Here is a 21,844-nt window from a genome sequence, read left to right as displayed (position 1 = left end):
TCTTTTACCTCAGCTAACCCTTCCTTTCTCTGCATCACAGCTCTCTCTCCTTACTTACCCTTAATATTCCACCTCCCTCTGTGTTTCTGCTGCACTGTGCAGTATATCAGTATCTTTAAATCATCTTCATGTACTTCCATAACATCGGACCGTTATGGATTTTATACCAGGGTCCTGGCTGACTGTATACCATCCTGTGCTGCTTTAAAGGGACAGCGTAGGAGACTGCAGTCACAGTAATGCTACAAGGCCAAAAGTGCTGCAGTGGCCTGATAATTACAACAGAAACAGATAGAAGAAGGTGTGCAGACCTACTGTACAATATGTGCAGCTGATGAGATACATAGAATATTGGCCCCTTTTCCAATATCCTATTCTAATTTTTGTGTTTGTGTAAGTCTCGTTAAAGTTGCTACAATCCATACTTTCATAATAACAATGCATCAAATGACAATGTGTAATGTGCTCATGGTGACAAACCCACCGAGGATTATCAGCTGAATGAGCTCAGTGGAGCTCTATAGCAAGTTTCTTCCTCTCACAGTGTTGTTTTCCACTGCAGCTGTTTTCAGCAAAACAGCTCTAAAAACCCACTGTACACTACGTGCTCAGCAACAAATGCAGCACAGACCGTAGTGGAGCATTTAACTGCTGAAGAGCCAGATATTTACCTGAGGAGGAGGCTGAAAACAGAGCTTAAAGGAGAGTGAATATTGGACTTCCCCAGGCTCCGTATGAAAGCTGATGTTCCTCCGTACCTGCTGGATGCTTAAATAAACCACTGTTTCATTAACAAGTGTGTCATGTCAACTAAACTGTTGATAATATGTCAGTGTTGTGTTTACAGCTTATTTCCGCTGCCCCCAAGTGGGCAAAATATCCAATATGAGAAATCTTATTAAACATCTGTTGTCAGGTTATGTTAGCGCGTTAGCGTGTCGTAATGAGTGTCTCACAGCAAGAGAATAAGTTTGTCACCTGGGATGAAGAAATGTAATGAAAAGCCGGTGCTACAAACATGAATGATACAGGAAGTGTAAAGATGTATTTTACAGTATGTTTCAGCTCTTGCACATCAGTTTCTATTAATGTTTGCCCTCTCGCTGTTTGGGATTGTTCTAGCAGCGCTGTTGAACTGCCGTGACTCTGCATGGCAATGTGCTTAATCACCATGACGGCCACATATGTCTGAGAGGACAGAGTTTGCTCCCCCCGTGAGCTCAGCACATGTCTGCTGCTGCAGAAACTGTGGCCCACTTACGCTGCCAGCTGTGCCCTCTACCACTGTCCTGCGCTGTGCTTCTAATCCTTTTCTGTTTTCATGATTCTAAATTTCCTCCGCCACCGTCCCACCTCAAGCCGTCGCTTCCTTCTGTGTTAAACTCAGACGAATGAATCCTCACCCCGCTGATTATCTGCTGATCAGCTGGCAGAGCCGTATTGCCCGTGGCAGCTTTGATTGTGTCTTGTTCCGAAGCTGATGTGAAGCAGATTTCAGGGAAGGTGACGGGAATGCTGAGAGAAGCGGCTCCGTAAGCAGCAGCGAGTGTCAAGTGTGAGAGAAAAAGGAAAGGACCGGGGATGAGCACAGGACACAATAAAAGTTGACGGCGTATCTCTGCACCCTTGGGTGAAATCCCTCCATATGTACTGTGCTCTGTGAATTAAGAGGCTGTGATTCCAGCTGCGTACTGAGGAGGGACAGCCAGTCTGATTGTTAAACAGGCAGCGACAGCAGTGAGAAACTCTTGCTGGAGTCCTGCCAGGCCACTGCAGCCGTGTGGATGCTCCAGGCCTGACACAGCATGGAGGGTTTGGCCCTGAGCCAGAGAAATATAGACCAAATCATCAGACCTCCTCTCACTGTACGGCAAGGGAAGTTAAACACGTCCACCTCTTGCTGATTGATTACTGCACTAAAAGGGGAATAATTAGATGATTAGCTTCATCTCGGTGAATATTTATTTACTTGAAAATATTCAGCTTGCAGTTAATATTCAGTCCTTTGCAGTGCAGTCAGACCTCCAATTTTTTGTTTCATTCAGTGTAAACCTTGGAGGAGAAGTTGCAGTTTTATATTTGGTTCATGTAAGTTCAGTCTGTCGTAGCGTGGATGCACCAAAGCTGAGCAAGTATTCAGTCATTTTCGCAGCCGGAGGGATGCAAAACCGCAGATATGCTGGCAGAATGAAGGAGGTGAAAACAAATGCGATTCCAGACTCTGTAACTAAACATGATTGGCTTATTTGTAGACTTGAATTTACTCTCCCTGGTGTTTGCAGCAGATAAGAGCACACGAGGAAGCAGCTGAAGAAGAGGAGGCGAGGGGTCTTTAGTGGCTCAGGACTATAAAATCCACATGTTCAAGTGTATCTCTGTGCAGTTTGCCTGCAGGCACACGAAGTCAGGTGAAATTGTTTTGAGCTGTCCAAACCAACTGAACTGGGAACAGAAGTTTTTACTTCCCTGAGGTTTGAATGAAGGATGGCAAACAGGGTGTGGTGCCCTCAGCGTGTAGATGATCTGAATCCACTGCAAAAAACAATGTGATTATAACACAATCATCCTCTTCAAACTGTCACGCTGTCAGTTCAAACTCGTGCCGGCAGCCGAGCAGGATCATTTGCAACGACAGGAAAATGGATGTTTAAGTGGCTAAAATATTGATCGTGCTCTGTGAGTGACACTGGCAGCCCGAAGATGATGCTGCCATTTTGACGATCACTGGAATATTTGTACAGCTGATTTAAGGGAGCATGAGACCGTAGAGATTCCTCTGCATCTTGAGAGAGCTAAACCTTTATATGTGTGGCTGATTAGGCCAGTGTGCTGGACTGATCCCTAGAAATATTAGATCGATGGGATTTTTGAGTCAAATGTAATAAAGAAAATTGATTTCTCAGATTTTTCTTCACTGTATCAGCAAAAAATCATGCACATTTGATTATTCCAGCTATAAACGATTCCCCAATTGAATTATACTGTGATAAAATACTTTATCCATATTGCTCACACATACAGCGCTGCTTAAAACATAAATAAAACCGAATGTGATACTTTGCTAATCCTTTTTGACGTAAACTCAACAGAAAACAGTACAAAGACAATATGCTTAATATTTCACCTCATCAGCTTCATTGATTTTTGTAAATATTTTGCTCATTCTGAATTTAATGCAGCAACAAGTTTCAAACATGTTGGGACAGGAGCAACAAAAGACAGTAAGGAAAGTTTTTTTAATGCTCAAAAAACACCTGTTTGGAACATCCCATAGGTAAACAGGTTCATTGGTACCAGGTGATAGTATCATGATTGGGTATGAAAGGGGCATCCTGGAAAGGCTCAGTCGCTCACAAGCGAGGTTGGAGTGAGGTTCACCACTTTGTGAACACATGATTGGATGAAGGATATCAGTACATGAGCTCAGGGACCCTTTTTACGATTTAGAGTCCCAGCTTATTTCGAATCGGGGTTGTACTTGATGCTCCAGAGAACAAATCTTCTCATGGTCAGATTATAGCCTTGAAAACAGGCTACGTTAAGGCTTCCTCTGTGCTACATACTGTATCCTGAATAATCTCTAGTTGTGTGAGAGTCTGCTGTTTGTTATGTGTCTGTGGTACAATATTTGCATAACGATGTGCAGTGGCCTCAGTCACCACTAAATCATCTTCATGTGTTCTGTCGGTCTGAGCGGCTGCAGAAAGGATTTTCCTCTCCGTTCAGCCTTGGAGCTCCTCAGAAAGCAGCAGTGAAGTTTCTGTTACCTAGCAACCCCCGGTCCAGCATCCTCCGTTTATTTCACACTGTTGCAAGGAGCCTCTGTGGACATCAGTAGTGTCAGATAGGGAATCTCTCAACTTATCAAACCCGATCAAATCAACTGTCTTGTTTTATGTGTGATGCGGAGGGTTTCTTTTATCCATTTAAAGCTGTTATTCAGATCACGATGTAGGAAGATAAATTATGAATATGAGGAAGCAGCAATGAAAAAAATCACATTTGCATTTTTCTAGTGTCAAATGTGTTTTCTGAGACAAAGACTGTGCACAGAAAAATAACAAAACGTGCGTATGTTTTGATTCTGGTGTCAGCTTTAGAGTAAAACGTAGCTGCTCAGAAAGACAGAAGACTCATCTCAGCTGTGACCGGTGATGCTGATGGCCGGCGCGTGAAAACAAAATGTCACTTTCCTTCTGTTAACGTCAGTAACGGGATCAGTTGGTGACATCCCTTCGGCCTCTTCTTCCTCCGTCCATCTGTGTTCAAGTCTCAAGAAGAAGAAAAATGACTCGATCAGCCGCTAATCTCACTGTTGGCATTCCTCCAGGTCGTCTCATTCAGCTTTAACAGTTTACTCTCCAGCCTTCTCCTTCCTTGCATCCTGCTGCTTTTGTTTCTCTATCCTTTGACATTTCAATGTTACCCATTTTTTGTCGTCTTAAGCTCCCCCTGCATCCATCTTTCCTCCCTTTGCCTCTGTCTCGCTTCTCCTCTCATTTATCAACATTTCTGCCGCCTTCTGCTTATTTACTCCCCTTTAATTTCTCTCCAGTCTTTCCCTTCCTCTTCTGTTCCAGCCATGTTTATACTCTCCACCGCTCGCATACGTTATTAAACCTCTTTGTGCATTTTATTCATGCTCCACTCCAGAGTAATTACAGCAAAAGGGTGATGATTAACATATGATTATCTTCTGTGTGCTTGATGTTGTTGTGTAACTGTATTATACTTGCAAAAACTCATGGTTGTTTCTTCTTTCCTCTCCCCCTCTCTCTTTATCTTGGCCCCTCTTTATCCAGGTGGTTCGGGATCAGATCTCTCACTGCACTGTGAAGCTGCGTCAGACCACGGGGCTGATGGAGTACTGTCTGGAGGTCATCAAGGAGAATGACCCCAGTGGTTTCCTGCAGGTACGATGCTACTAGAAGCTACAGCTCTCACTTTTTCATGCCCTGAGTTACAGTTAATAAAGTGGAGCAGAATGCAAAATGTTTCCCAGAGCACCAGATCCCAACCTTTTTGTCTTGTGACCCCTTAAAACAAAAGAATGTTTATTTCCAACCCATCATGAGTTGTAATCGGTTCAACCAAAGACTGATTTTTCCTCTGACGGCTGTATTTGAGTAACTTTCTGAAGTGAAATTAGCCTTGAATTCACAAGGAAAGATTAGAGAAATGTCAGCAAACAGAATGTGATTTAGCGTGTTGCCCAAGGCCCCATGACCAGGCTTCCTCTGTTCAGCATCTACACAGTCACACCAGTTCAGATTATAGAAAACAACAAAATATCTTCATTTTGCAGATGACACCCAGATTTATATAGAACAATATATCCAGGTGATGATGGTCCCATGCAAGCAGTGAGTTTGTGCACTAAACAAATCAGGGATTGGAGCCAAAATTATCAGCAGTTTAACAAGATAAAACAGTAATTATTATTGTCAAACAATTAAAAGTCAGCGCTCAGCTACGATCGTTAATGTTAACAAACAGAAACCAGGTAAGAAATCTTGCCCAGATCTTAAGACAAAGCCAAAGCCAGTCTACAATCACATTGATATGACATTGATATATACAGGATGATAATCCACTGAATGATTTTGGTCCAGAATACCTTCCATCCAGACCTCTCCAGTCGTCTGGGTTCAGGTCTGCTCACTGTCCTCGGGTCAAAGTTAAACATGGAAAAGCTGCTTTCAGTCTTAATGCATCACATATCTGGAACAAACTCCCAGAAAACTTCTTTTGAAACATCAGTGCTTAATACTTTTCTTTGCCACTGCCTTTCATTAAGATAAATTTTGGCCTATTTATTCAAATATTGCATTTCGCTGTGTTTATTCTGTGCTGCAAAATCTCTCTTATTGTAATTTAATCCTTTAAAATCCTATTTATGTGTCTTTTTAGCTTGCCTTTGTAATTGCCTCCTGTTTGTTTTGTCTTGTCTTAATGTCTTTATGTCTTATGTAAAGCACATGTATTGCTTTCTTGAAGGGTGTTTTACAAATGTACAGCAGAAATAGGGTTTTCTTGATTTCTCCTCCTGTTAATCATCTTGTGATTTATTGCGGGGCTCCTGGCCCCCAGGGTGGGAATCAAAATGGCCAGAAATTTAAGCAGTAACATTTATGTATGAGGACATGTGAAGTGGTAACAGTCTGCTTTTGAAGTTTGTACTTTTAAAGCTGCAGTTTTCACACATTATGCTGGTTGTGGTGGTTTAGTTTAGTGACTTTTCAAGAGAAGAAAATGTCAGTTATAAAAACAGAGAAGTTCCTCCTCGAAACCAGTAAATTACTACCTGCAGATAGGACTCAGACCCAATACATTTTACTTAAAGTTGATTTTACATTCATATGGTAAAAGCACAGTTTGCTTGTTTCCAAGAGAGATTCTCATATCCTCCACTGAGCAATTTCACCTCATTAAATCAAACTTATGTGACACATTTTGTTTAACTTCAACAGTTTGACAGCTGAAAGACTTAAGTCTTGTGTTTCTGTGACGGTCAGTCTCACTGAAGAGCTGAGATGATGAGTAAACACAGCATATGAATATATGCGCCTGATAGAGGGATGCAGGAGTTAACCGTGAGACCTTTTGGAATGAAATTTAAATTATTTACCATGTTTTTTCAGCACGGCCCAAAATGATTTTAGCCATTATGATGAAATATTTATAAGAGAAATGCAGGTTCGGTGTTCATGTCAGTAACGTTTTCATAATTTCCTAATGATTTCCTGATAAGTTTCCTAGAAAAAGGCAAACTCAATATAGGGAAAAGGGTTTTCTATGAAGAAACAGCTCCTTCTGAACCCAACTAGATATCATTCTTAAATATGCTGAATTGCCTGCAGACAAATTTCACATCTCTGCATGTTGCTGACCTGCCTTTAGACAAAGAGGGGCTTTCATCATCTGCACTGAGGATCAAAGGATAGAGGCTTTTGTATGCTTTAGAGATTGTAAAGCAAATGTGTGATTTGAGAATTGAAGATTATTAATTGAAAATGTGCAAATTGAAACATACTCAAAATGTATGTGTGGTTTAAATAGAGGATGATAAACATTGGATCAGCATACATACATCTGTGACCATGTGTGATGTTCTGGTTGGCCAGTGCAGGATTTGATGAGTAGCTCTGATGATGACTAATGTTGTTGTCAGATCTCCGATGCTTTGATCCGGAGGGTCCACATGACGGAGGGCCAGTGGGGGAAGGGAACCCTCACCCCGAGGATGACCAGCGACTTTGACCTCACTCTGGACAGCGGACCCCTCCTGCAGACGATCCACCAGCTGGACTTTGTCCAGATGAAAGGTGAGGAGAGAGGAGGAGATAACGGGTGGAGATTATACAAAAGTAGGCTGGAGTAGAGCAGGCACAGCACAGACGGAGACTTTTTCAGCTCAAAGAGGTTCAGTTCAAGCCCTCTTGGGAGCTAATGTCTTCGTTCCTTTGTGATTTTGAACAGCACAGTAAATCTCAACCAGCCTGTAAAGCAGCTGTTCTGTAGCCAAACTGATTTCTGTCATGGAAAAATCTCCATAATATACCTGCAGTGTTTGCAGCACTGAATCGTTGGGTTATAGTTAAGGTTTTGTATTAATTTGACCTGGAGATTTGTTAAAATATGGATTTATGTATTAGTATCTCTCTAAAATGTATTATGGACGCTAATGATTTGTGTGAGTGTCTTCTTTTTTGTGACAACTGTCCCTTGAGTTTGCAGTTGCAAATGAGAGACAGCTTGTTCTTGCACGTGCCCTTTTTATCTTTGAAAATCACAAATTATTTTCCAAGAATATATTCAGAAGCAGGGGGAACTCACTCGATGTGTGCACAGACATTTAAGTTTGACTTTGTGCAGTTATGTACCTGCTTTACACAGTGCGATATCACTGACTAATGCAGGTGTTTGGTGAAATATTCAGTAAATTACTGGGAAAGTCACGGAAGTTTGGTGTGTTTACACTCATGAATCGGAAGCCTTTTATCAATGTGTGATGAATTCATATATTCATAATAGATTTTATACATGATAAATATTGAACAGATCTTTGTGCACTGCAGAGTCATATCTGGTTGAGGAGTGTGTGTGTCTGTGTGTGTTCATGCATGCTCGTGTGTGCGCGTTCATATCTCAGTGGGCTGTAATCTGGCCTGCTTTTCCCCTCCTCAGTCCCAGCTGCTCCGATGCTCCAGCTGGAGGAATGTTGCACTCAGAACAACAGCGCCACGTTGTCATGGAAACAGCCACCGCTCTCCACCATCGCCGTGGACGGTTACATCCTGGAGCTGGACGACGGAAACGGGGGGCCGTTCAGGGTAGGTTTCCCTCCGCAGGTACTCTCTTGTCTCCACTGGTTAGGATTTATCTGTCGACTTGTAAAGCCTTTACAGGGGGGTGTTTGTGGGTTCCCGTTAGATTACAAGGCAGAAAGTGAAGAACAGAACCAGTTAGAGTAATAATTCACCTCCACACAACACTACCCCCCCACCCCCCCAACAAAGACTCCTTCATTTGATGCCAGGGAGGACACCAGCTCAGCCAGGGGAATGTGAAAGCAACGCTTTGTCACTGAAATGCCTCGAGACAATGTGTGATGGCCGTGCTGCGCAGCTCTGGGTGATATGAGAACAGGTCATGTGACACGCTGTCGTGAGGCATTGAATGACACGCCGCCAAGAGAAAGGGTCTGTAATGCAGCTGTCAGATGAGATGATCCCGCAGGAAGTGCTAACTGGCATCAAAGCAGTATTCATACCCTCCCAGAGGTTCACTATGTAATCCATCCACCTAAGACCCCCCCCAGTTCTCTTTGCATTGAGGCCCTCGCTTTGATACAATGGCAACTTAAACCTCCTGAACAAACCCTCAGTACAATGGCAGATGATATCTGTGTGCAACCTCTAAACCTAAATCTTCCTCCATGCAGTACAGTACAGAGGCCCTGATGACTCTCAGGACAATCAATCTGGGAGATCTTTCTGAAAGTGATGTTAAACTCTGAGATGAAGCTCCCTGCAGAGTATTGTAAATAAACCCTTTTGTTGTTGCTCCCCTGCTCTGTGAGTGGCAAGCAAATGAGTCCTGTTAGTTATTCTCACAGACAAAGAGGGAAAGAGGAAAATAATGTTTACTAGCTGTTGTGCTCCTTGGTTTATGTACTTTTGTGATATATTCCTTTATATGATGGGAGGAAATGAAGTGCTAAAATCCATGTTACCCACTCATCGAGCACAAGAGCAGCTCTCAAAAGTTCATCCCAAATCAACAATATTACAACATAACCGTGAATCTATAAAACCAAATCTTTATAAAACAGTAAATTAAATATTTCCTCTTGCCTGCTGTAGATAATGTTAGTTCAAATCTATTGCAAACACCGTCACTGCTGCAGCTACAGCAGCCAAGACGCTCATTGTCTCATAATGGGCAAATGTCAGTTTTAGCAAAAACTTAAATTGACTTAAATTAGTCATTTTTAATTGCATCCATGTTTTTAATTGCTTAATCCATCCATGTCTGTCTTAGCATTTAACTGGGTCCAGGCCATGTTGATTTAATTAATTGTATCATTAGGAAATTATTGTTATATGCTGGTGGAAAAAAACTGAAAAAGGGATATAATAATAAGTAATTAAAATTCAGCATTGCTTTAAAGGATTAGAATAACATAGAATGTACATTTTTTTAATTGTGTACTGAGTTCCTGTTGTCAGTCAAAACTTTTGGAAATACATGCAAAGTCCAGCAGTATTAAACCAAATGATTGAGCGTATTTTGTCCTGGATGTTAAACAACATGCATAGAGAATATGTCCTGATAATTTCTTAAACATCCTGAATAAAGAGAAAATCAATCCAGTCAGCTGCCGTTTTTCACTCTCAGTCTTCTCTCAAACTGTTTCCACCTTTTCACAGCTCCTAAAAAGCACAACGTGTCCATCCTCTGAACAACTGCTGCAGCATAATTGAAGCAGTTTGATTTGGTTTTAATGCTCTACCTGCACAAAGGCCCAACTGTAGTAGCCAGAGCCCTTTTTATCAAAGCACATCATAATCTAAATATCGGTGGACACAGTTTGCTTCATGTCCTGTCTGTCTCATTGACTTTCTGGAGCTGTAAATAGCCGACCCTGTCAACTTTAGTGCTCTGTGAGGAGGATGAAGCAGGACAACAGTTGCTAACACTCTAGATGCAGAGCATCAGCTAAACACGCCCTGCGTAATGTGAACGGACCAGCAGCTGTTTGCAGAGGCATCCTTTGTTTTGATGTAGAAAAAGCAGCCGCTGACCTTAAGTCAGTTTACTCTCTTGTCTAAATCCAGCTGGTCGCTCCCTGCAGTTCGTTCTGTGTTCTGTAATTGTCTGTTTGTATGAGCCTTCATCCGTCAGCGTTAATTACAGCTGTTCCGTGAAAGGGCCGTCATTTACGTCCAGATTCACCAACTGTGTCCGCTAACTGCTAATTGGTGGACAGTCGATGCCAAATTCTATTACAGCTTGGAGACATTTTGCTGGAGTTCACCACATTTTTTTGTTTGAGTTCACTGTTTCACTCAAGTTTTTCTTCTACACACAGGGTCTTGAAAGTCTTAAAAGTTTGGAAAAGACTGAATTTGAACAGTTTTCAAGTTCAAGTTCAGTTAATTCAAATATACTACTTTTTTTCATCAAATATCAGTTCAATCAAATATGTTTTAATTAAGACGGACTCCAAGATGTGGGACAAGAGAGCGCAGTGTACATTTTCCTTTAAGAAAAACAACAAGAGAATATAACAGGCGTTAATCCAACATAAACATCTCCATTCTGCTCAGTACTTCGTAAAAGTCTTTTAATATTTGATATGAAACAATGCTGTTGCTGTATTTGTTTGTTGTCTCCTGGCATCGAAATTAGGGAGCGTTAAATAATCACGATTAAAGCACGCAATCAAAGTTAATATGAACAGCTGGTGAAATAAACAAAGTGACAGTATAGATTGATTGCTGTGGGTGTGAAGGCATTCTGTGCTCCTGCGTTTCTAATAACAATTTAGATGTGATGATAAGGGCTTCAAGAGTCTGGAATTTTTTTGCTTTCGGTGCCTTGAACATGCCTTGAAAGTACTTGAATTTTGCTGTTAATACTGTAAGCAAAGCAATCTGCCGTCCAGTCTGTGCATCTCTTTAACTTGGACTCCAGTCGCCTCATGTCATACCTGTTTACCTACGCTTTGAAAAACATCTTCTTTCCAAATTGTGCAGGATTCTTCTCCACCTCTTCTCCCCTCTGACTCAATGAGGCTCGCCAACGCAGTGAGTTTGGCGAGTTGTGTCCCCATGTCTATTTATACTCCGGTGTGGGCTGCTTCGCCCACGCTCAGTTGTACAAACTCACACTCTCACTTATTACGCTCACCGCCAAATCCAGAAGGGACACTCCTTCAGTGGCAGAGCCGGGCGTGTTGGAGAAGCAGCGCTCGCTCACTCTGTCTGTTCCGTGTCATAACGACGCACTTGATGTATCTGCCAGCTTGACAGGAAGCACCATGTGTCTTTGCAGGAAGTGTACGTGGGGACGGAGACCATCTGCACAGTGGATGGGCTTCACTTCAACAGCACGTACAAGTCCAGAGTGAAGGCCTTTAATGCCAGCGGAGTGGGCCAGTACAGCAAGACTCTGATCATGCAGACCTCTGAGGGTACGTTGAGCATCATGACTCCAACTACTGCTTATGTGACTGTATATCTTTAAGGAAAAACACACTCTTGAAACAGAATTCATCCAGTTATTCCTCTTATCTGGAATGATCCAGACAGCATGTGGAATAGAGTTGTCAGTTTTCAAGTTAGGATCCACAAAGAGCCAAAACTCAAGTGCGAGTTCCCAGTAAAACAGACTCATTAGTGCTTCTTCACTGGCAGCACTGAACTCAGCCACTTTCACATATTTGTAATGAAGCAAGCAAACTTTGTCTGCAGTGCACAGCTTTTCAGAGGAATCTTTTTTTGCAGTGCAGAAACAGCCAATTAGGTTAGAGGTAATTTAATTTACCATTACATAGTTTGTCCACCAGAGAGCGCTGACAAGTTTATTTTTACACAGCAAAACATCAGGCGAGGTATGGATCTCTTTAAAATAACGAACACATCAACGCCTGTATGAACCACAAAATGGAAAGTTCTAAGATCAAGAAAAAGTCTAAGAAAACAAGTAAGTTTTAAGATGCTATTTAAAATGTGCACTGATTCAGCTTCTCTGAGGTTGTCCTAAAGCAGAAGCACATGACTAAATGTACACGTTTTGCTTCTCCAAATACCTGCCACATGTTTGTGACTGACTCCCATCCATGGGTTTTTAAGGTGGATTTGCACGTTAACTTCTATTTCAGTTCACCCAGGAGCTGTTATTTATTATAGTTTTTACTATGTGACATGATATGTTTGACACATATGTGTTTTTTGCATGATCAGGTTGTTAAAAAGTGTCATGTTCTGTTTGCTTTATGCTATGATGAACCTTGACACACAAGCTCAATCTGATCAGGCGTGATGTTGTGCTCTAGCAAACAGCTGGCAGGTATTTTATCACAGTAGTTGTAAGATTAATCAGTGGGAGTCTGGGCTCAGTTTGCTTCTTCTTCTTGGATACTTGTTCATTAATAACAAATACACCTTGACTGAACTCACAGAGATCTTAGGAATAATAAATTGTTCCTGCCAGACTAAAGCCTTGCATCGTCAGACAGCCAAATTCTTTTTATTCTCATTTCGGATTGAAAACCATGAATTTTGGATTTAATTCATGGGGTTTTAAAGGGTATTCAAGGAATTATGCTGCATCAAACTTCCTCACCCTCTTTCATCTGTCATGTAACACAAAGGCAATAACATTAAAAGCCCCCAAAATATCAGTTGTGAGGTTTTGACAGAGCAGCAGCAGGATGTGAATTCTGTTCGAGGGTGTGTTTGAGCTTATAAACCAGGTACATCCAGCAGCAGCTGGCTCGTGTCTAATCCACCCACGCGCTTGCTTTCCCATTAGTTAAATGCTACTCTGCATAGATGGGGAAGCTTGTCATCCACCAGTGGACCTGAGAGGCCCAGACAGCCTCCCTACCTGACAGAGAGAGTGCACTCAGCAGCTGTTGGGGGCTGCACAAAGTGATCTAACCACTCAGACGTTTTCAGTTTCTGCAGAGATCTGACATCCTTCACCCCGACTGGACTGTGCTTTGATCTTCTATTTTTTTTCTACGCTTTTATTTGTGTGAATTTCTCCATTAGAGCAGCCTTTCTCTTTGTTTTCATGCTTGTTCTTTTCAAGTCTCCTCAGATCTGTTTGTAGGAAGTCTTTGGTTTTGTTTTTGGGGATCGCCTCTCTGGTGTTCTGGCCACTGAGTTGAACCAGCTTCCCTGATCAAACCTGCTTTTTGCCCTCTCCTCCACCCCTCCTGACCCCTCTACACTATCTGCTTCACTGCTTCGCTACGCTCTCTTCCTCCCTCCCTCTTTTCTTTCTCCCTCTCCCCTCTGAATCCCACCCCGTCATTTCACATTTCAGCTGGACTCCCTCCATGCGATATTCAGTCTATAGGCACAGGTATGGACGGCTCTCGTTGCTGACTATTTCCACTCTAATCCCCTCCTGGCCATTTCCTGTTTCATCAGTGCAGTCTTCACTCTCAGACCAGCAGGAGGGCAGTTTGCTGCTCTGTGGGCTGCACTTATTAGACGTTCAATACAACCTTCTAATAAATGTCTTTGTTTTATTTCCTTTGGGAAATAAAGCCATGTAATGAAACTTTGCTGCACATGGTGACACCAGTAAAGCAAGACCAGTGGAGCCCATAAAAAGCGCAAACGTCCATCTGTTAAACTCCCGCATTCCTCTGTATAGAGTATAGAGTATATATATTTAAGCCTGAGCCAAGCGGTCTGCAAAATTAGTGGCATTTGATTTAGCCTGCTCGCAGTATGATGCGTTTGGAGCTCACATATAAAGAATCACTTCACACCAGTTACAAGAAGAACCACCCCAAGTGATATCAATCCATGCAGGTTGTGGTTTTATTTTGAGGTTTTAAATCTACACCATCAACCAAATACAATGAATGTGCTGCAGTACATTTTTCTGCCAGTTGGGGGCAGCACATGATTGAATTACTATGGTCTTATAAAATTTAAATGACAAACAGTTTTACATGTCACTCCCCTTTTCTCTCTTATTTTGGTCTCCACCAACTCCTGAGGGAAACATTTGGCTCTTTCGCTGCTATATGCTCCACCAGCTAGACTCTAACTTTGTATGAAGTGGTGGTTAGCTAGTGAACAGTGGGCTTATCTGAGCTTTTTCACTGCAAACAGCTGCCTGCTGAAGTCGAAAATGACCCTGATTAGTGCTAGTGAACCAAAACAGATGCAGGCCAGACGAATTTTTCAATCATTGATGCTTTGAGCAACACAAATGAAATCCCAACCTTCCCCATCTGCATAATTTACTGATTAAAAAGTTTACTTATCTTTGTGATTTAGTTTGTGTCCTTAGAATTATCTAGACGTCATAATCTCCACCCATCTGGTGTGCCAAGCAGGTGAAAACAAACGCCAGTTATTCTTTGCAGACTGTCTGACACAGATGCTATTGATGCTATTAAGATTATTAAGATTATTAGGATTAAGTTATAAATGAAGTTAGATAGTATGATGTTTAGAATTATTAATCATGATAGTGATAGTGAATCTTCTTCTCATCCTATTTCATTTAGTTTATTTTCCTTTCATTCAATTGTTTTTACAGTGTAAGTTCACCTCATCCAACCTCCAGCCCCTAGATTCATGTCCCCTCCGTAAATTCATGATCATTGCATCAGGTCTTGCAGTCAGTGGTGTTAATGATGCTGAACAGTGAGTGTAACTGTTCCCATGTATGTGCACAGTTGCTTGGTTCACCTTTGACCCAGCCTCCGCTCACCCGGACATCATCCTCTCCAACGACAATCTGACGGTGACGTGCAGCAGCTACGATGACAGGGTGGTCTTGAGTAATTCAGCTTTCTCCCGTGGCGTTCATTACTGGGAAATGACCATCGATCGCTATGACAACCACCCGGATCCGGCCTTTGGGATCGCTCGGAGCGACGTCCTGAAGGATGTGATGCTGGGGAAAGATGACAAGGCCTGGGCTATGTACGTGGACAACAACCGCTCCTGGTTTATGCACAACAACTCACACACAAACAGGTAAGGAATTAAAGTGATGTGATTGAGATTGAGATTGTCCATGATGTCCACGACTAATGCAGGTGAGGACCAAGACTGGAAAATATAAGCATTAAGTCTTTGAGACTTAATGAGTTTTTCATATTTTTATACTTTAAAATGAATCCAAAAAGCAACTAGTAAATGAAAAGTACAGTATTTTTCCTCTGAAATGTTGTGAAGTAGAAGTGCAAAGTAGCAGAAAATGATACTCAAGAGTAAATGTGTTGTGATTACTTTTACCTCTGCTAACACTGCATCGATTATCCATGAATATCTCTTCAGTTAATTTCCCTCTGTGTGACCGCGCAGGACGGACGGTGGCATCAGTAAAGGATCTACAATAGGAGTCCTGCTGGACTTCTCACGCGGGATCATTATCTTCCTCATCAATGATGAGCAGCAGGGTCCAGTGGCTTTTGAAGGATTGGAAGGCGTCTATTACCCTGCTCTCAGCATCAACCGAAATGTCCAGGTATAGAATGATATTACTGACCAGGGGCTACGTGTAAATTGATCCCTTAACATACAGATTTCTCCTTTTGTTTTTTTCTTAACTTTAAATATTAGACATTTTGGGATATGTGCTTATTAAGACTGTTACCACTCATATCTAAAAATATGAAGTCTCAGCTCACAGCCTTATAGCTTAGCTTAGCACAATGACTGGAACCAGAGGGAAACAGCTAGCCTGTCTCTGTCCAAAGGTACAAAAGCTGGATTGAAGAAAACAGGAGGTCTGCCAACAGTTTCTTGGCCAGTTAGCAGGAAACCAGCAAGCAAGAGCATGCCAGTTTTAAATTTACTGATTTAGCAATGCACTTCCACAAAATAAGGGTCTTGTGAGATCAGATATATGACTTTTGGTCCTTAGTATGCATGAAGCAAAAAACACTAGATGCTTCAGTTGTTCATCTCTCATTAGAGTCTATCTGCTTGATAAATGTCTTTGAAATTCCACACCGTAGTTTGTAATACATTTCTAGTCTCCACAGACCAGCTGAGACTTTCTCAGACTTTTAACGCTCCCTCCAGAGGTACAAAAGCTATTAGACAATATTTTAAAGCCTGAGCAGTATTCCTTGGGATGAGTAAACTGAACTTGTGTGTAAAACTGGTGGGGTGCCCCTTTACAAGCTCCCCGTTTTCTGCTAAATCTAAATTAGTGGAAAAAATGTGTCCACATAAAGTATTTCAGTTTAGTGCATTTTTACCATTATTTAAACTAGTTTCTTTTCAATGGCTTACAGCTATCATGATCATGTGTAATCATATTTGAGTAACTTTCGCATGTAAATTACAATAACAGGTCAAGATGTGAGTTTTTAAAACTGCTCCAGGAGAAGCTGTTTTTCAGCTGGCCCTGGCCTCTTGTGCTAATGATTCACCCTCCCGGAGCAGTGCTGCAGGCATAAACAGAGGTTTCTCACTCGTAGATCAATAAAGTATCACGAGTACAGTTATTATTCAGTCAACTTCTTTTCCAAGTTTTACAAATATGGGCTCAAAGGATTAAGGCTTGAAAGAGAAAGCTTCAAAGACTCAACAACAGTTAGTTGCTTTGAATTTCTTATTGCTCTCAGCCAGTTTGCTCATTTTTAATGCCTTCTTTGGGTGATGAAAGCAAAGCGCCTCCAAGAACAAACACTACACTCGCGGAGGAAATAGTTCAACAGCTCCACCTGCAGGCAGAAAAATAAAGCAAACATCTGTGCCATTATTTATTAACCTGTATGTAAATGTATTTTTTACAGGTCACACTGCACACTGGACTGCCCATCCCAGACTTCTACACTCCTGGGGAAGCAGATCCCACTGGCTCTGTGTGCTGAAGACGCACCACCACCTACAACGGTTGGAGAAAACCTCTTCAGGATTTCCCAGGGTTCATCCTGCCAGTCAATAACTATGATCCCACCCTCACCCTCCCCATCTCCTCTTGTCCCCCTGACCGACTGACCCCATGATTCTCTGTCAGAGGCCCCATCCAGCACTGAGCCATGCCTTTATCATGCCTAAACCTTGGACACATGGACCATCTGCAGGACAGTGTCAAAATGTGCAGTGCTTTGCAATCTGTACCTTGGTAAATGACATGTGGATAGTTGAGGAAAGTGAAACCTTGTTGAAAAATAATTGTGATATCAAGCTGATGGACCTGGAATCATGTGCACTGCTCATAATATGTGCTTAAAGGAGTAGCTTGACATTTTGGAAAATATGCTTATTTGCTTTCTTGCCAAGAGAAAATTAAAACCACTCTCATGCCTGCATGCTAAGTATGAAGCTCCTGCTGGTGGTCTCTTAGCTTAGCTTAGTATAAAGACAGGAAACAGCTAGCCTGGCTCCATCCAAAGCTCAAAAATGTCTACCAACATCTCTATGACACACGTATTAAAATATTATTTCTAGTTTGTTTAATTAAAAAAATGTGGTTTTACGAGCACAAAAAAATTTAATATAGAAGATGAAACATGTTCATTAGTGATATTTGGAGGTGCTGGTAGGTGGGTTTTGTACAGAGCCAGGCTAGCTGTTTCCACTATTTTAGCTAAGCTAAGCTAAGCTAAGCTAACTTATTAGTAACTTATTTAGCATAAAGCCATGAAAGTAGCATCGGTCCTCTGATCCAACTCTTAGCATCAAATAAGCATATTTCCCAAAAGGACAGAGGTTGTCCTCTAAACGAGGTGACTTAGAAAACGTAGCCTCCATCATACCATCAACATACAGTTCAGTATATCTTATTCTTCATTCTTATCCTTCTTTCATTGAAAACACACCTTAACAAGCACGATTTCCTGTATATTTCTTTTCTTGCCATCAGTCTTGAACATCCTTACACATTTTAAACACCAGGGGGAGCATGAGAGGTGGTCTTTTGTGTGTTTTGTGTGAGTGTATGCGAGGGGGTCGGATGGGTTGAGACTGGTCAGCAGCTGCAATGATCCCTGGACGACAGCAATAGTCCGACTCTCAGCCGCGTCACTGTCGTATCCTCGTCCTTGTACATGAGACGCTTTTCTTAGTGGCTTAGCTCATGTGAACCTTCTGTATTGTCTGAAAAGAAAAAAAAGTAATACAGCATCGGCGTATAAAATGCTAGTGGAAGCGAGGCCTTCGTGCAGCCTTTCTCTGCAGTGCAGCTCTCAAAGCAGAAGGGACAGATTCTGGTTTAATGTATCATAAAAGCAGGCGATTCTGTGCGTTGATGAGTGTTGAAAATGGCTTAAAGATGACGACTGTGAAGCTGCTTGAATAAGGTGCTACAGCAGCTCGCTTCAGTCTGGCTTTTTTTTTTTTTTTTTTTTACTGTAGGTGACCGAATCCTGGTAGTTTTGTAATATTGTTATTGAAATGATCTATCGCAAAGAGGTGTATAGCTAAATAAGTTATTGATGTTCAGAGTTTTTCAAAGAGAATTCATCATTGTTCCTTTATTTGATGTATAGTTATTACAGAAAGAAACTGAATCTTTTTGTCGCTTTAAAAAAGTAGTTTGGAGTTTTTTCTGAACTGAAGAGGCTTTACAGTAATCACGAGAACCAGTTTATGTCCTATTAAGCCAACAGGAAAGGTGATGATGCACTGGGACGTTTGCTGTGGGGTCAGGCAACAGCCTCCTCAAAAGGCAACAACTTGAGATACACTGGTACTTTCAGCTGAATGCTAATGCTAACATGCTAACAGTGACAGTGCTAACATTGCTTATTTTTTAGCAGGTATAATGTGTACCATGTCCACAATTGTAGTTTAGTATGTTAACGATTGCTAATTAGCACTAAACACAAAGTAAAGCTGAGGCTAAAAGTTGCAATGCCACAGTGTACAAATACTCCATTAGAAGTGAAATTCCTCACTTCAAAATGTTACTTTAGTAAAAATACAAAAGCATCAGCATCAAAATATACTGTATCAAAAATAAAAGTGCAGAAAGGCCCGTTTCTGAATAATTATTCTGTTACTAGATTGTAACTGTTGATGCATTAATGTGTTTAATGTTGCAGCTGGCAAAGGTGGGGCTAATTTTAGTAACTATACTGCTGGGTAGTTTAATCTATGATAATGCATCATAATTTGTTAGTTCATTAACAATGAATCTGCAAACTAACCAAATTTACCAAATAAATGTAGTGGAGTAAAAAGTACAATATTTGTCTCAAAAATGTAGCAAAGTAGGAGTATAAAGTAGCAAAAAATGTAATTAATTAGAATTAGCTTTGCAGGTATTTGGTCATAAATCAAAATACTGGACAAACTAACATTTTCTTAAGTGACAATTCATTCAGGGGGACATGAATGTCTGTACCCAAATTTCAGTCGTCGTGACATCCCTAAAAACCAAAAATGTCAAATTCATGGTGGAGCTGGAGATGTCAGAAGATCACCACATTCATTACGATTCATCCTCTGTGGACCGTGAGCAAAAAATGTCTTTCTAAAAGTCTAAATGCTGAGAGGTCACTGAGGAAACTGTTGCTCTTCCAGTCGCCCAGAAACGTTCCCCGTGCATCGCTGCCCTGAGACGTACAGCACATGTCTAGCATTCACATGAGGTGCTATCCTGAGTTTGAGCTTCATGGATGTGCCTTTTCCCCTCTTCAATACCCAAAAGATTTCTGAAACTTTGCTACAGACTAGTCATTGCTTCAGCAGAGTCAACTGTAACATCTGTGATGCCTGACTTCACCTGCTGCTACGTATTTTTTCTATCAGCAAAAGGGCAAACTCAACCGTAGACATGTTTGTTATGGATTTAATAACAGTAGTGACGGGAATATTACAGTCAGGTATGAGCTTTCTTAGCTTTCTAAATCCTTTCTTTCTTTCTCTTCCCTGGGGATCATCTGGGACTGATGGCTGCTCACATGGATGCTGAGATGGCTGCACAAAGTAAAACATCTAATCTCCAGTGTGACATGCGCATGTATGCTAACAATGCTAAACTAAATCAAACTACTGCAGCGTTCAACAAGTTGCACGTCCTTCGCTGCGAGGCTGCATTCAAGCTTTTATTTCTGCAACATTTAACTGGTGGTTTTTCATGGTAAGCCTTTTGTCCGGCCTTAATTGTAATACTAGAGTACAAAAGCAACACATTCAGCAGAGGGTCACTGAGCAGCGAGAGCCTCCTTTGCCTCATTCAAAGACAAGAGCAGCCATTATTACAGCATTACACAACCTCAGATTCTAGGACAAATAAACAAAATGGCTGTAATTCAGCCAAGCAGTTCATTAAAGGGATTTTCTTTATGTCCGGTGGGAGATGACACTACTTTCTGTTACTTTTAAACACAAATTATCTTCTCATGGAATATTTTCTGTGTGAATATGTGAAGTTTTATTGACTTCAGTGATTGAAAAATAACATAAATGTGTGTGTCTGTACTGCACACATGAGGGTGCTGATATTAAAAGGTGTGTGATTGTAACATTTATTATTTCTAAACCAGCCAAATACACTTTAATGATATTAAACTAGACCTGGGGATGATTTAAAGTCTATCATACAGCCTCGTCAAACTTTTATGAATTATTAAAAACGTACACGCAGTCGCTGGGCGACACTGGGTGTTATGTCTCCAAATGTACATACATATGTGTGTGTGCGGCTGTGAGTGTGTTTGAGTGTGTGTTACCTGCATTATAACCTCATTTTAACTCCAAAGTGATTCTTTTTGCCCAGTTTGATCCGAGGTGCAACGTCATCACTCGGTATTATTATTTAGAGTGATACTGAAATATGTCTCGAAGAATTTTCTGAATATGAAATGAACATTGTTCTTTCTTTGATTTGAACACAGTATGATTATTATGATTGTTATTATTATATGTCTATCATTACCATATTACTGCTATTATTATTATGATGAACTGAAGTGTAATATGAGCCTCTGTGTTTTTTGTATGTGTGAATATTCAATAAATAGGTGTCAACAAGGACTTCTGTTGCCTGGAATATTTATCTGTCTGCTCGCAGTGCCAGATTTTATTGTTTTACAGCAGTGAAATAAATAGATTTAATGTGGCTTTTTTACACAGCTCAACAGTCAAAGTGAAGACAAACCTTCTGAAACATCTGAAGAAATAAAAAATACACTTTGAATAAAATATTCACCTCCTCCAAGTCGGTATTTAGTAGTTTCCTCTGCTCATCTTTATAAAATCACTGACTTCCTTTCTTTCATAATTTCCTGTATTTTGCTGGATTCGTTTGACCTCCAGGGCCTCCTGTTTCAACCATCTGAAACCCCTTGTCTGCATGCAGATGAGCTTGTGCAAGCAAGTATTCTGTTTTCACTTTGACATTAAAAGCTCTTTTTCTGTCGATCGGTGTCAAAAAAGCCACATTCAATTATTTTGATTCACTGGTCATAAAACTCTCACAATCATAAAACAGGAAAACTTCCAAGTGGGTTTAATCCTTTTTATAGGAAGTACAGTTTATAAGTGTAAATCATAGACCTGAGCTGCACAAAACCTTCACTTCCTCATATGTTTACAGTCTCTCTGTGCACCTTTTCCTGCTGCCCAGCTCCGCAGCTCTGCAGGGGCCGGCCTGGGAAACACCCTCCCCCTGCACTCAC

General features: G+C 41.2%; 1 protein-coding gene across 2 annotated transcripts in view; it reads left to right on the top strand.

Moving 5' to 3' along the window:
- Positions 1-21,200, top strand: part of trim9 (tripartite motif containing 9) — a 40,201-nt gene extending 19,001 nt beyond the window's left edge. The window contains exons 4-11 of one of the 2 annotated variants that reach the window (XM_070979158.1): positions 4,803-4,913; positions 7,172-7,325; positions 8,188-8,333; positions 11,560-11,698; positions 13,561-13,599; positions 14,936-15,239; positions 15,570-15,732; positions 17,012-21,200. In XM_070979158.1, the coding sequence (XP_070835259.1) occupies positions 4,803-4,913; positions 7,172-7,325; positions 8,188-8,333; positions 11,560-11,698; positions 13,561-13,599; positions 14,936-15,239; positions 15,570-15,732; positions 17,012-17,089 (1,134 nt within the window). In that variant the 3' untranslated portion in view covers positions 17,090-21,200. The remainder of the gene's footprint in view (positions 1-4,802; positions 4,914-7,171; positions 7,326-8,187; positions 8,334-11,559; positions 11,699-13,560; positions 13,600-14,935; positions 15,240-15,569; positions 15,733-17,011) is intronic. The other variant, XM_070979159.1, reaches the window with a different exon arrangement.
- The last annotated feature ends 644 nt before the right edge of the window (positions 21,201-21,844 follow it).

Source organism: Chaetodon trifascialis, chromosome 14, assembly GCF_039877785.1.
Source record: "Chaetodon trifascialis isolate fChaTrf1 chromosome 14, fChaTrf1.hap1, whole genome shotgun sequence".
Taxonomy (NCBI): Eukaryota; Metazoa; Chordata; class Actinopteri; order Chaetodontiformes; family Chaetodontidae; genus Chaetodon; species Chaetodon trifascialis.
The sequence above is the reverse complement of the archived record's forward strand: the minus strand, read 5'-3'. Positions and strand labels throughout refer to the sequence as shown.